The sequence below is a fragment of the Bubalus bubalis genome, chromosome 14 (genome assembly GCF_019923935.1).
Source record: "Bubalus bubalis isolate 160015118507 breed Murrah chromosome 14, NDDB_SH_1, whole genome shotgun sequence".
Classification (NCBI taxonomy): Eukaryota; Metazoa; Chordata; class Mammalia; order Artiodactyla; family Bovidae; genus Bubalus; species Bubalus bubalis.
This window is the reverse complement of record NC_059170.1, coordinates 27,024,106-27,039,424: the sequence shown is the minus strand read 5'-3', so window position 1 is coordinate 27,039,424 and position 15,319 is coordinate 27,024,106. Positions and strand designations below refer to the sequence as shown.

Sequence of the window (15,319 nt, the reverse complement as noted above, 5' to 3'; positions counted from 1 at the left end):
TGTTACTGTTATGTGAGCATAACTTAATAAGTGGGAAGTCAAACTGTCTGTTCAGGGTGAGCCAAGTGTATTTATATGGGCACATGTAAAACGGCACCAAATGTTAATTGGTGGTGGGATTCAAGTGGACTTTTTTTTAGGTTTTTTATTTCTCCCTTATTTGTAGACTTATCCCTTATTTTTAGACTTTATCATAAGGTAATAAAACTAAGGAATTTGGTACTTTACAGTTACATAATGATTTGCATCGATAATTATGATATGCTATGCTAAGTTGCATCAGTTGTGTCCAACTCTTTGTGACCCTATAGAATGTAGTCCACCAGGCTCCTCTGTCCATGGATTCTCTGGGCAAGAATACTGGAGTGAGTTGCCATGCCCTCCTCCAGGGGATCTTCCCAACCCAGAGGTCGAACCCCTGTCTCTTATGTCTCCCATGTTAGCAGGCAGGTTCCTTCCCATCTGGGAAGCCTTGATAATTATTTATCATTGTTTCAACAACACTCCCCCTCTGGAAAAATCTCCACACATGAACAGTAAGAGTGTGGAACTTGAAAGAGACAAGTTATGCAATGCATGTCAAACCAACACAAAACACGTGTGCCTGTATGTGTATAGGTGTGCATGTATGTGTGTGTGTGTACACTGACACTCATATTTCTACCTCATTCATTTTCACTACCATATAACTTTTAACTATATGAATAGAAGACAATTTGTCATTCTCCTAGTGATGGCCACTTAGGTTACTTCCGGTTGTTTGTTATCACACACACACGGTGATGCTGTGGTTATAGAATATACATATAGAAAATTTCTCTGGAGGACAGTTTCATTTTGTTTCACCAGGGTCCCTGACCTTATCAGAGACTCCACAAGGCCAAACACGTTTATAATAATCAAAGACACTGCTTGTCTCTTTCTCTGTGTGCCATTTGCACTGATGGTAACAAATATTGGTGATAAAAATGCTGGTGCCTTAGGACCATTGGAGACCATGACACAAACTCCTCTGATAGTCTCGCATGCTTCCTCACCACGTAGAGGCAGGAAAGAGGAAAGGAGGGAGGAAGAAGGGGAGGTGGAAGGGAGGGAAGGAGAGAAGGAGGAAGGAGAAATGAAGGAAGAGGAAAAAGGGCCAGTCTCATTTAAGAATGATATGATTGATAAATTCACCTCATTGTTGAAATGAGAATGGATGAGGCAGGAAATACTATTAATTATACCCCATGCCACTCCTGTGTGTGTATCCTTTAGACACTCTGTGTGTCTAGATGGAGGTATGAACCCAGCGCTGCCCATCAGTGTAGAAGATTTGTCTCAGAGAAAAGCACATGTGTGATTGTCAGAGTTGACAGCTAAATAGGCCACTTTTTTTTTTTTTAATGAAGCAGCATTTTCCCCGAAAAAATGACTGATCAACCATGGCTGTTCAGGAATGATTACTTGATCGACAGGTCTTTGATTATGAACAAAGTCAGCCCATCACTTCAAGAAAAACAATGGGACAGTGTCATGTTGCCAATGATAAATTTTAAGCTTTCAAGCAAAAAATTAGAACTTTGGAAAACTTGAGCTTGACAGCTTCCCAACACATAAAGATTTTTCTGCTGATATTGGTGGACAGATTAATGAATGTGACTTTTTGATTTTTTAGGATGAAATATGTCAACATGTGGAAGAACTGCATAGCTCAGTGAGCAGAGAGTTTCTTATTGATTAAGATATCACAGTCCAAAATCACACACAGGTGAGAGTTATTCAAAATTCAAGAGACTCCAATGGTTTTAATCAAACAGAGTAACAAAAGTCTTTAGTATGCTTTCAGGCTCCACATGGCAAGTGACTGTTAAAAATGGACTACTTGTCAAATTCTGGCATGACATCAAAAAGAGTACCCACAGTTCCAGGCTATAAAAATATTCCTCCCTTTCCATATACATACCTATGTGAGGCAAGAATTGCTTCATATACTTGAAACAAACAGCATTTACAACAGACTGAGTTCAGAATCAGAGAGGGGAGTCCAGGTGTCTGCTTTTAAGCCAGACAGCCAAGAGATTTGCAAAAATATGAAATTGTGCCATTCTTCACACTGAATGGAAATGTGGAAAATACATTAATTTTCCACAGATGCTTGATTTATATTAGTTTGTAATGGATTTATCATTATCTCTTTACAAATTTGTGTTTTTGCTGTATAGCAAAGTGATTCAGTTATATATGTATCTTAATATTCTTTTTCATATTCTTTTCCATTATGGTTTATTAGGATGTTGAATATAGTTCCCTATGCTAGACAGTAAGTCTTTGTTTATCTGTTAATATTTTATATATAGTAGCTTCTATCTGCTAATTCCAAACTCCTTTTTAAAAATTTATTTTTATTAAAAAATTTTTTGAAATATAATTGATTTACAATGTATCAGTTTCAGGTGTAGAGTAAAATGACTTAGTCATACATATACATACATATTCTTTTTTACATTCTCTTCCATTATAGATTATTGTAAGATATTGAATATTTTCCCTGTGCTATGCAGTAGGTCCTTGTTAGTCGTCTATTTTAATCAGTATCTTTATTGAATTGAGAAGTACATTTAAAATTTCCCAGTCTTGGAAATTCCCTGGTGGTCCAGTGATTAGGACTCTGTGCTTCTACTGCAGGAGGCCTGGGTTTGATCCCTGGTCAGGGAACTAGAATCCCACAAGCTGAATAGTGTAGCCAAAAAAAAAAAAAAATTCAGTCTTAATTTCTAATATGGGGAGCACCACATAAACAACAACTCTTTGGGTTCTGCCTAAAGTTTACAAGTGGAAAGGCATCCTGAGAATAAGAGGCTTGATAACTGCTACTCTAGGATTTATGAGGCTTCCCAGGTTGTAAAGAACCTGCCTGCCAATGCAGAAGACATAAGAGATGCAGGTTTGATCCCTGGATCAGGAAGATCCCCTGGAGGAGGGCATGGCAACCCACTCCAGTATTCTTGCCTGGAGAGTCCCACGCGCGGAGGAGCCTGGCGGGCTACAGCCCATAGGGTCAAAAGGAGTCGGACACAACTGAAGTGACTTAGCACAGCATAGCACAGTAGCACTCTAGGATTTATACCTAAAATCTCCTGGGGACAGGGTGAGCCATCACCAGCCCACCTAGATCCTGCCAAACATCCTTCATTGTGGTCGTGTCCCTGCCCCAACCTGTAACGATCTGTCCTTAGCCAAGAGCTTGTCACGGCATAAAGGACTGTGTATTAGATAACAGTGTCATAGAGCATGAAGAAATATCCTTCAGATCTTCACTTCTTGTGGTAGGCCACCCTCCTGGTGGGTGGGGGATGTTATTGCATCATCTGGTTCTGTTAATGTCAAATGTGACCGTAATATTTGTTTCCTGCCACAGACTCTATTTCTGTCTTTTTTCCTAAAGGCAAAGTTTTTTTTTTTTAACTCCTTCCATTCCAAAATATCAAATATTGATTTATTCAGATAACTGTTTCTTGATTAATGTAGCTAATTTTAAATGAAGGGCCTAACCAGGCGTGTGAGGCTTCCCTGGTGGCTCAGATAGTAAATAATCTGTCTGCAGTGTGGGAGACCTGGGCTCATTCCCTATGTCAGGAAGATCCCCTGGAGAAGGGAATGGCTACCCATTCCAGTATTCTTGCCTGTGTCAATGGACAGAGGAGCCTGGCCAGCTACAATCCATGGGATCACAAAGAGTCGGACATGACTGAGCAACTCACACAACCAGGTGTGTAGTTTTAACAAGGAGAAAATTGCAGTCCTGGGACAGCATGAAAAAATTCATCCCATTTCTAAAACAGGTGTATTTCCAGGTGACCCAGGTCATGAACAAAGAATACCTAAAGGTTTTGTCTCCTCTCTGGCCTCAGTTTCCCCTTCTGTGAGCAAGGGTGTGAGGCAAGGTACCTTTAAGGGCCTTTCAACCAGAAAGCTCTAGGCTCATTTTCCTAGGATGACATATAAGGGCACAGCCGACAGTCACATAGGAGTGGCTGGAGAGCTGGAAAAGAGGCCTGAGATAGTGTGTTTCTTCACCCAGAGATGCCTGAAATTTCACATCCTGAATGTACAAGTGTATTACTTCTCCTCTGGTGCACAGCTTAGAATTAACTTGCATCATCTCGTCTGGGTGAGGCAGAGAGACTTGAAAACGGTTACATTTGCCGAAATGATCTTGTAAGTATGCTTATTATATTTCCCATCCTTGACAATTTTAGGCTCTTTGTCCAAAGAGGATGAGAGTCATTTCCTAGGCAGGTTGATAAGAAGTCTAGGGGTCCCCAAGGAGATAGGGGTCTGGAATTCTCAAGGAGGAAGAAAGGACAAACTTTTCCTTCTCTACATTCCTTAGGATTATATAACAATAATGTATCCTGCCTGAGGACAGTCTCTGGATTAAACCTTCTGGCTAATCCTGTTATCTTAAAATGTAAATTATGGGAGTAGACCTGGTCTTTACAAGGATTATATAACAATAATATGTCCTGCCTGAGGATAGTCTCTGGATTAAAACTTCTGGCTAATCCTGTTATCTTAAAATGTAGATTATGGGAGTAGGTCTGGTGAGGTCTTTACAACCTCTAGACATTCTTTGGATTCATTGGAGAGTATATAACATCATTGCTAACACTAGCAAGGGGGTACTCTTTCTGCCCCCTTCTGATGCCTATGTCAGAAGCTTTCTCTATCTCCTTTATACTTTAATAAAACTTTATTACACAAAAGCTCTGAGCAATCAAGCCTCATCTCTGGCCCTGGATTGAATTCTTCTCTGGGGGCCAAGAATGCCGGTGTCTTCGTGTAATTCAACAGCAACCTTTCAGAGGATGCCATTCAAATGATTTCCATAATGCTTCCTATAATTCAGTGGGGGAGAAAAATGTTCTCAAAGCGTGTCTCTGGCTGCAGTGTCCAGGGACACTGGGAGTGTGGCAGGTGGGCAGTCATTGCAAGATCCAACCTACCTATCACTTGAAAGGTGCTGCTGGACTTGAGGGAATGTCACCGGCATTGTGCTGGCCTGGCTGAGTAGCCCTAGCTACCTCAGGGAAGAAGTTATCTGAGTAAATAAAGGCTTTGTGTTTATAGAAGATCCTAAAGAACTAAGAAGGCAATATGGAAATAATTGTTTCCTGCCAATATTTCACTTTTGATAACAAATTTGAATTCAAGAACAACTTTTTTACTGAGGTATAATTGACATACACCGTTATATTTCTTCGGAGAAGGCAATGGCACCCCACTCCAGTACTCTTGCCTGGCAAATCCCATGGATGGAGGAGCCTGGAAGGCTGCAGTCTATGGAGTCGCTGAGGGTCGGACACGACTGAACGACTTCACTTTGACTTTTCACTTCCCTGCATTGGAGAAGGAAATGGCAACCCACTCCAGTGTTCTTGCCTGGAGGAGAATCCCAGGGACGGGGGAGCCTGGTGGGCTGCCGTCTATGGGGTCACACAGAGTCGGACACGACTGAAGTGACTTAGTAGTAGTAGTAGTAGTTATATTTCTTTCATGAGAACAGTACAATGATTCAATCCATATTTGTATGTATTTCGAAATGATCATCACATTGAAAAGTAGTGAAAGTGTTAGTCACTCAGTCATGTCTGACTCTTTAAGACCCCATGGACTGTATCCCACCAGACTCTGTATGTGGGATTCTCCAGGCAAGAATACTGGAGTGGGTAGCCATTCCCTTCTCCAGGGGATCTTCCTCACCCAGGGATCAAACCCAGGTCTGCTCTTTTGCAGGCAGATTCTTTACCATCTGAGCCACATCACAATAAGTCGACTTAATATCTGTCACCATTTATAGTAACAGGTTTTTTTTCTTGTGATGAGAACTTTTACCATCTACTCTGTTAGTGAATTTTATACATGCGTATGGTCTTATGAACTAGAGCTGCCATGCTGTACACTTAAGCTGCTTTAAGCCACCAGTCTGTCCTTTGTTATGGCAGCCCTTGGAGATGAGCATGCGGTCCAAACACAGTCTCTGCATACAGAAGCTTGGCTGATCCTTTACGAGTGCAGATTCAGCACGGGGCAGCAGAAAACAGGGTTCCCAAGATTCTTAGGACAGAGCCTGGCCACTCAGTCTCTGCTGAGGGCTCAGCATCACCTCTGACCACACAATTCCTCATGTCCTGCAATCCACTGACTCTTGTTCTTGAATGAGGGGTTTGAGTGAATTAATCGGGCAGATCATACATGCTAACATACTTTTTAAGAATAACTTGACTCAGAATTTCCCAGATTAAATAGCAACAACAACCCACCAACCATAACAGACATTGTTGACTAACTTCATTCTCAAACCCTCCCTCCTCTCAGGTCCTAGAAGCTGCCCCAGCCCAAAGCTGAGGGTGTGCAAGCTCTCAGGGCAGGAAATAGCAAAGAGGGGGATAGGACCCTGCTTCTGCGGCTTGTCGTGGGATTTGGAACAAAGACCCACAGCAGAGTCGCAACTTTGTTCTTTGCTTCATGTCAGGATGACAACGTGAGGGTGGAGATTTGGGGAGAACACTGTTGTAGACATCTCAGCTCTTCAGCAGAATGGGTACCAGTTTTAAATCTGGAGGTCAAGGGATGGGTAGTGGGTGCCTTATTTGCATATCATCAATGGTTAAAAGTCAGTGTAGGTGGGAGAAGGTAGGGGCCAAAAGGAATAGGTTACTTATAGCCAATTCAGCAAAAAATTGGGCACCTCTTGGACACAAAGGTCTTCTCCAGTTGAGGGTCCAGAGTGCAGATTGCTCAAAACCACGGAACACTGGTGTATTCCATTATCTCCCTCGGCCTTGATCTCTGGAATCTGTATATAGTTGCTTCCACCAAACACTGAATTGCTACAAGTCCAGGCCTGCTGCCCACTGCCCACCCCACTCACCACACCCTCAGTCATGAATTAACCTGCCTGGGCTCTATGCTAACACGCAGAAATGAGAAAAACACAACTCTGTTTTCTAATGAGTCCAGTTAGGGGTAAGAGCAGGAGTAAGAGAAAGATGGGAACAAGGTTTGATTTGTGACATATTTAAATCCAGGCTAATGTGGGCTAATGAAACAGAATTCTACTAGGAGTGGTCAGAAAGAGAAAAACAAATATCATATATTATACATGTATGTGGAATCTAGAAAAATGCTACAGATGAACCTATTTGCAAAGCAGAGATAGAGACAGAGACAGAGAGAACAAATGTATGGACACCAAGGGGAGAAGTGTGAGGTGGGATGAATTGGGAGACTGGGGTTGACATCCACACACTACCATGTATAAAATAGATAATTAATGAGAACCTACTGTGTAGCACAGAGAACTCTACTCAGTGCTCAGTGGTGACCTGAGCAGGAATGAAATGCCCCCCAAAATGTATACATTTAGCTCTTTCTCTTTGCCATACAGCAGAAAGTAACAACATTGTAAAGCAACTATACTCCAATTAAAACTTTTTTTAAAGTAGCCAAGAAAAATTTCTGAATATTAAGCAAAGGGTGGCGAACAGGGATCGAATTTCAGAAGCAGAGTTGGCCAGACGACTAGGGACTTTCTGTTTCCTCTTCTGTTTACCGTAACACCCAGCGCTTGTGAAAGCACCTGGCCCAGAGCGAGGGTCCCACCAACAGTAGCAGCCCAGGCACCCAGTGAAGAGAATAACCGTCCCGTCAGGGCGCGGAGAACAGCAAGAAAAGATCCTCTGCATTTCCTCATTGACTCCCACAACCACCAGGTCAAGGAAGTGCCTGCGGTAGCTCCATTTTCAGGTGGAGACAATGAGGCTTAACAAGATGAAGGTAGAGCCGTGAAAACCCAGATGCCCGGGCCGCAGTCCCCAGATCAGCTCTGCTGAATCCAGGGGTGAGTTGCCTCTGGGCACTGGGACTCTCGCAGCATCTGAGAAGAGTCAAGCTTGAACCAAGGTGAGGACCGAGGCCAGGCGACAGCCCAGGTGCCAAGCCGGGTTACAATGCAGTGCAGACCCACCATCTTGACCCCCACCCACTGTTTATAAGGGAGAACCCAGGAGCAGTGCCAGAGCCCCACAGCTCTCCCTCTTTGTCTGAGGAAAGCGGGCTAAGCGGCGTGCCCCACAGGCAGGTGCAGCCTAAACTCTGTCCACGCTAAGTACAAGCAACAAGCCCAGATGTTTCCATCTTGATTCTACTGTTTGTTTCCGGGTTGAGCCATGGCAACTGGTGGGGGGCGGGGGGTGGGGAGGCAGGGGGATTTAGCCCTCCCACCCCCATGGGTTTGCTCAAACCCTGTTCAACATACACAATTGAGATTTTTTCAGTCTTATGTAAAATGAAAAGAAATGTCCTTAGGAAACACGTTGATACAAATCTAAATGTGTGTATCCTATATAAACCGGTCTTAGCCTGTTCCCAGTACTCTGCTAAACCCCTCCTTAGTGTTAATTCTGGAACCCCTCTTCTTTCCCTAAAGAAAGTGCTAAAGCTCCCACCCCCTGCCCCCAGCTGCAGGACATCACACTCAGCCCCGTTCCCCCATCCTCGAACAGGCAGAGCCAGCTGGAGCTGTGCGGTCAGCTCCCGGCCCCTGGCAGGTAAATCCCACGTTCTGGGTACCAGTCTCTGCTCACCAGCATCAGCAGCGCGAGAAGCAGCAGCAGCACGGGGTGAACCCTGGAGCGCATGCTGCCTGGTGCACACCCGCAGCCTGCGGGCGATGGCGAGTCCTCCCGGCCTGTGGGCCCTTCCCTCCCAGCAGGCTCTCTTCTCCAATTACTGTCTGGTCACCTTGTCACAGACACTCTCTCAACTCTTCCCCTCCCTGCTCCCAAGCATTCTTGTATTTATCAGGGGTGGGGTAGGGGCCTGAGCCTTAGCCTTTGGCCTCATTAACCACAGGCAGAATTCTCAGGAAGGGAGTGGGGGAAATAAAACTGCCCCAGCAACACGCACAACATCGTCCTGGGAATCTGACCCCAGGAGACCAGGGCTTAGTCAGAGGAGGGTGAAGCCAGTGTCTATGGGGAAATAGGGGTTTGGTTTCTTTGTTTTTGTTTCCAAAATTAGTGGAATGCCTACTGATCTCTTCCTTGTAGCAGAGTATTTTAATGCTCATTTCCTTATAGGCTTTATTGCTTGAAATCAAAGAATTGGAAAAGGACTCCAAAAAAGGATAACTTTATTAAGGGAGGAGGAAAAAAAAGGAAAAAGTATAATTTTACTTTCCAAAGCATTAACCATCTTTATCCCAATCATGTCTTGAGGCTCTGGGGTTTATAGACTTCACCAAAATCTCCTTTACATTTAGATGAACCTGGCTTTTTGATTCTGAGATGAAAGAAAGAGGCAGGAGGGATGGGAGAGAGGCTCCCTGTGGGATGGTCTCTGTACCAACCTGGGGTCTTCACATTAGGATTCCGAGAAAACGACAAGTTGATGTTCTAACATACCAATACTTCAGGCTGCAATGACCAAGTGGAAAACAAGATCTGACACTCATTAGTCCTCATTACCTTAACGTATTACCTGTGATCACATCACCTTATTGAAAATACTCAACAGTTCTTCAAGAGGTGAAATAAAAGCTAATCTTTATCTTGTCTTAATGTATTTTCATGGCTCTGTGACAGGTTGCTGCACTTTTTAATTTGAATTGTTTATAATCTGAATCCAAGTTGTTTGTTACTAAAAAGAGTAACTAATGTAATTTTAAAACCTTTCTATATTTCCTGTACATAGGGTGGGGAGGAGGGTGGGAGGAGTGTAATACCTATGGCCAATTCATACTGATGTATGGCAAAACCCATCACAATATTGTAATTATTCATCCTCCAATTAAAATAAATAAATTTTTTTAAAAGAAGCAGAATAATAATTATCAAATTTACAACTTTGAATAAATAAACCTTGCATTTACTTTCAAGATGGATATTTTTATTCCATGTAAATCTGTTGGCCACCTGATGCGAAGGGCTGACTCATTTGAAAAGACCCTGATGCTGGGAAAGATTGAGGGCAGGAGGAGAAGGGAACGACAGAGGATGACATGGTTGGATGGCATTACCAACTCAATGGACATGAGTTTGGGTAAACTCTGGGAGTTGGTGATGGACAGGGAGGCCTGGCATGCTGCGGTTCATGGGGTTGCAAAGAGTTGGACACAACTGAGTGACTGAACTGAACTGAAGTCTATTGAAAAACTTGTTAGAGTCATGAATTCAGAACTTATAGATCAGGTAAGTAAGCTAAGCCATGTGGAATGTTTGTGAGAGATGCATGTTGTACACCCCTAATACTGGGGCTGATAATGTTGATCAAGAAAGACAGTTTGTAAAGCAATTTCCTTCCAATTAAAAAAATAACTTTTAAAAAGGCAGAAACCAACACAACCATGTAAAGCAATTTTCCTCCAATTGAAAGATAAATAAAAATTAAATAGAAAAAATAAACAGTGTGTTGGCCTGCAGAGATCCAGAGAGGGGCCAGGGAATGTGAGCAAAGGGTTCCACTTTTATATTTGCTTTAAGTTGTAAAAAATTGGTATTTTAATATATTAAAAACAGCCAAATTTTCAACACTCTCAAACATTTAAAAGTGAACAAGAAGCCAGTTTTCCACAAGACAGTCCTTCTCAGGCTGTGTAACTCACTCAGCTGGTGACTCTAGGCTTCACCTGCCTCACTTTTTAAGTGAGTCATAGCTCCAAGATGTCGTTTCTCTTTCTATTCTGCGTATCCACGATTCCAAAGAAGACGTCGGTGTTCCTGTGTTCTTAGAAGTGCAGTAATACCTTATGGCCACAAGGTGGCAGCTCCCAGCTCAATGAAAGCCTAAACGAAGAAAGTGAAAGTGAAAGGAAAGGAAAGGAAAGTGAAGTTGCTCAGTCGTGTCCGACTCTTTAAGACCCCATGGACTGTAGCCTACCAGGCTCCTCTGTCCATGGGATTTTCCAGGCAATAGTACTGGAGTGGATTGCCATTTCCTTCTCCAGCGGATCTTCCCGACCCAGGGATGGAACCCAGGTCTCCCGCATTGTAGACAGAGGCTTTTACCGTCTGAGCCACCAGGGAAGTCCGAAGAAAGTCATAGTGAAATCAAAGTCACTTGATTAAAAGGAAGGTCAGGATGAGAATTAATTTCCTACATTCTGCATTCTACTCTACATTCTCACCTTGGGCATCGAGGGGAGCCCAACCCACTTCAAGTTCTCAGTATAGTATAAGTTTTTTAATAATATAAATGCATCCTGACTGCTTCTAAGCAGGATTAATTTTGTCTTGAATTATCTTTGTCCTTCAGGTTCCTGAAAATGCCAGGCACAGGTATGTAGTGAGTTGCATTTTCAGAGTTGTCAGTCAAGACAACCGAATCAGGTTCATTTTCCATCTTTTCAGGAAAAGCCTGTTGTCTGGGAGGATTCTACTTGTCTAGAAAGTGGTGAGTAGAGCCCTTCACTGAAAGTAAAGAAGCAGTCAATTCATGACATTCTAAAGAGACACCAAGAGTCAGGACCAGACCCCTCTGGGTTCCCCTGAATGGCAGAACCGACCCCGTCACCCCCAGCCTGCACCGCAGCCCAGTCTCTTGGTCCAGCCCCGCCCACCGGTCAGGAGTCAGCGGTGGAGTCAGCGGCGGAGTCAGCTGGCCTCCTTGGGCCTCAACTGCACTGAGGGCTGATCCCACCCTCCCTGCTGCAGACACATGAGATGCTTTCTTTCCACCTCAGAAAGTGCAGGGGGATGTGAGGAGGGATGGGGGTCTGGGGTAGAGCGGAGTGGAGGGATGGAGGGGTGGGAGGGTGTGGATTTCTCCAGTGAATGTGACGGGAGCTTCCTGAGAATCACTGGTCTCATAGGAGGGTCCCCACCGCCCCAACTCCGACTTCTGCTTGGTCAGTGGCCCTGTGCCCAGCTGAGATGAGGGCCTTGTGGTGGATAGCAGGACTCAGAGAAGGATAACACAAAAGTGCCCATCCCTTCCTCCAACTGGCATGGTGAGGAGACAGTTTCTCCTGTGGGTCAAGTCTACATGGAAGACAGGAAATGATCCATTACCAGTTTTCTTCCTGCCTCCCCAGAGGGATGCTGCTGCGGGCAGGCAGAGGACACCCCCCAGGCACGGAGACATTTAGATGCCCTCTCTACAGAGGGGAGCCAACCTCAGTGACCACCTGAACAGAGAAGAGGGAGGGAGGGGAGGTGTCTGAGGGGGACCACCCCAGCCACGCCCTCCTGTGTTGGTGGGAGCTGGAGAGAAGAGGGGATAGTCCATTTCTTCACAGTGATGCAAAAAGCTTAACTTCTGAGAACAGCCTCCAAGGAACAAAACAACCCAAGGAAGAGCTGTGTTTAGAGAAATAAGGAGGTGGTTCACACAAGCCCAGCCCTGCCTTGAGGAATGATCCCCTTTCAACAACATGTAAAACAGCGACTACGTGGAGGCTCTGGAGAGAGACCAGAGACGCAGAAACTGGAGGTAGCCAGGCTCCTAGAAGAGGACGGACGGGCCGAGGATGAACAGACAGGACCTGGGACCTGGGTACTAAGCTTGTGGGTGTTTCTGGCATGGTTCTTTCAACTTTTCCGTATGTTCAAGATTTGTTTATAATACAGTGTTGGGAGGAAAATCATTAAGTGATTTTGACTCCAGCAGTGCTGTCTTACCCCAACATCAATGTTGTGCATCTACTTGTAGCCCAGTGTCTAACACGAGTATGAGCCAACACACCTAATGTTTGTTAGATTTCACATCGGAATAGAATAATCCATCATTTGTATTTCTGGATCTATTTTCAGTGACTCAAGTCACTCAGGTTGATCAGAAGTGGTTCCTTATGTTTCAGTATTCCAAGTCCTCCCCCAAGAACTGGTTGGAAATTTTCCTTTGAGAGGTTTTAATTTCTTATCCCTATTTGTTCAACTAATCATTGTAGATGAGCAATAGGGGAGGGAAATGCTGCCAAATACAACAGATTGGAGTGTTTTTCACTTTTTGCAAGTATAGTCTAATACTAATAATATTGATAGTGGAGTTACCAAGCTCTTTCTTGAGTTGTTTACGTATGTGGATTTTTCTGTGCTTTTTGGGGGAAGAAGAGGGGAGATAAAAAGAAAGACTTGAGGCTGTTTATTTTGTCTTCCCACATCAAAATCATCCTCTTGAGGTAAAAATGTATGCTTCTTTTAAAATTAGAATATATTTCAATTAAATTTGGTGGATCTTTCATTTAATTATTGTGTGTGTGTGTTAGTCGCTTAGTTATATCTGACTCTTTGTGATCCCATGAACTGCAGCCCGCCAGGCTCCTCTGTCCATGGATTCTCCAGGCAAGAATACTGGAGTTTTGCCATTCCTTTCTCCAGGGGATCCTCCCCACCCAGGAATCAAACCCAGGTCTTCTGCATTGCAGGCAGATTCTTTACCATCTGAGCCAGCAGGGAAGCCCTCATTTCTTTATTGCAGAAGACCTATTAGCAAAACACATTTCATTGCACTACTGAGAAAATTGGAACAACACAGGAAAAAAGTCAAGTCTTCCTTTCTTTCCCTTTACATTAAGATGAATATCTCTAGAGAGATTAGAGGAAAAATTCGGTGACCCTTCCAAAGGCAGTGATGACCCTTCCAGACCTGTCTGGAGTATTGAATGAAGTGTGTGGAAAAAAAAAAAAAAAAATCAGCTGAAGGCAGGTGAGTTCTCCACACCTGAAGTTTAAAAACAAAAGAGTGTGGATGTAAGAAAAACATACTCAAGGTGGACATGTTCTGAAAAACCTCCACTCCTTCATATTCACCTGTGGCCTAGATCATCAGAGCCATAAACTATTCAGATTTGTGCCCTACCATCTGAGCCAGCAGGGCAGCCCTCATTTCTTTATTGCAGAAGACCTATTAGCAAAAAGCATTTCATTGCAGTATTGAGAAAATTGGAACAACACAGGAAAAAAGCCAAGTCTTCCTTTCTTTCCCTTTTTATTGAAGTATTTTTTATTGAAGTATAATTGATGTGCAATACACATAAGTTACAGATGATTCACAGTTTCTAAAGATTTTATTCCATTTATAGTTATTGTAAAATACTGGCTATATTCCCTAAATGCTTTCCCAGATAACACTAGTGGTAAAGAATCCTGACAATGCAGGAGACGTAAGAGACTTGGGCTCCATTCCTGGGTCGGGAAGATGGCCTGGAAAAAGTAATGGCACCCCACTCCAGTATTCTTGCCTGGAAAATTCCATGGGCAGAAGATCCTGGCAGGCTACAGTCCATATGCTGTACATATATCCTTGTAGCTTATTTGATACATAACAATTTGTACCGCTCAATCCTCCACCCCTATACTGCCCCTTTCCCCGCTGGTAAGCACTAGATTGCTCTCTGTATCTGCGAGTCTGCTTCTTGTTTTCACTGTTATAGTCACTAGTCACTATATTAGATTCCACATATAACTGAAATCATAACAGTATTTCTCTTTCTCTGTCTGACTTATTTCACTTAGCCCAATGCCCTTCAGGTCCATCTATGTGGTTGCAAACAGCAAAATTTCCTTCTTTTTTAATGACTGATGAGTGACTATTCTTGAGGTAAAGAGCCAGCTAGGTGCCTTTAAACCCTCGAGAAAGCAGAGTGAGGCAAAAAAGCAGAAGACTTTGTGGCCAGAGCACAGGAGGGGACTGGTCCGGCAGGTGGAATGCTGTGAGAGCAGCCCGTTCAACCTCGTAGACTTAAAGTGCTACAAAGGTGGACTTCTCAGACTTTAACCTCCAGAGATCTTAAAATGCAGCCTCTGATTCTTGAGGTCAACGTTTACCTTTACCCTCATCGGGAAGGAAAGATCATGTTTCCCCTGCCCTTCTAGTGTGTTGGCTGACATCCCCTGTAATAAAAGACAGATTAACAAGAGAAAAACCAACAAAAGGTTAGTAACCTGTGTGTCCCCTGTACACGTGGGAGAGACTCAGGAAAAGTGAGGAACTCCCAAAAAAGACTGAACTGCCAGAAATAACATCTCCAGCCAAAGAGGAAAAAGGACGTTTGGGTTTGGGGGAGCGAGTCACAGGAGGTTGTCAGGAAAAGCACAAGACAATGAAAGTATAGTTGTTGGCAGATTTAACTCCTGCCTTAATATGATCAGAGTTGATAAGATGAATAGGGATTTCTGAAGTTTCTAGATTTAGTTCATCCTCCTCTTCCAGGTACAGACAGGAGGACACCCTTACAAATGGAGATTTCCCTTACAAATCTAAATGTCTTTTACTAAAAGGTAACTTCTCCGTTTTCAGAGCCTCTCCAGTACCTGCTGTTTCTTAAAAATAACCA

The 15,319-nt window shown here is 43.6% G+C and overlaps 1 protein-coding gene and 1 long non-coding RNA gene across 7 annotated transcripts in view; one reads left to right on the top strand and one right to left on the bottom strand.

The window, feature by feature from the left end:
* The window catches only part of CDH26 (cadherin 26), a 49,788-nt gene extending 40,905 nt beyond the window's left edge, over positions 1-8,883 (bottom strand). Inside the window, exon 1 of one of the 6 annotated variants that reach the window (XM_044927832.1) lies at positions 8,631-8,883. In XM_044927832.1, coding sequence (XP_044783767.1) covers positions 8,631-8,684 — 54 coding nt within the window. In that variant the 5' untranslated portion in view covers positions 8,685-8,883. The remainder of the gene's footprint in view (positions 1-8,630) is intronic. The other 5 variants (XM_044927830.1, XM_044927833.1, XM_044927829.1 and 2 more) reach the window with 5 other exon arrangements.
* LOC123329196 lies at positions 7,655-13,229 on the top strand. The gene is made up of 3 exons (XR_006544514.1): positions 7,655-7,947; positions 11,394-11,436; positions 12,077-13,229. It is a non-coding gene; the product is annotated as an uncharacterized LOC123329196 (long non-coding RNA).
* Positions 13,230-15,319: the final 2,090 nt, after the last annotated feature.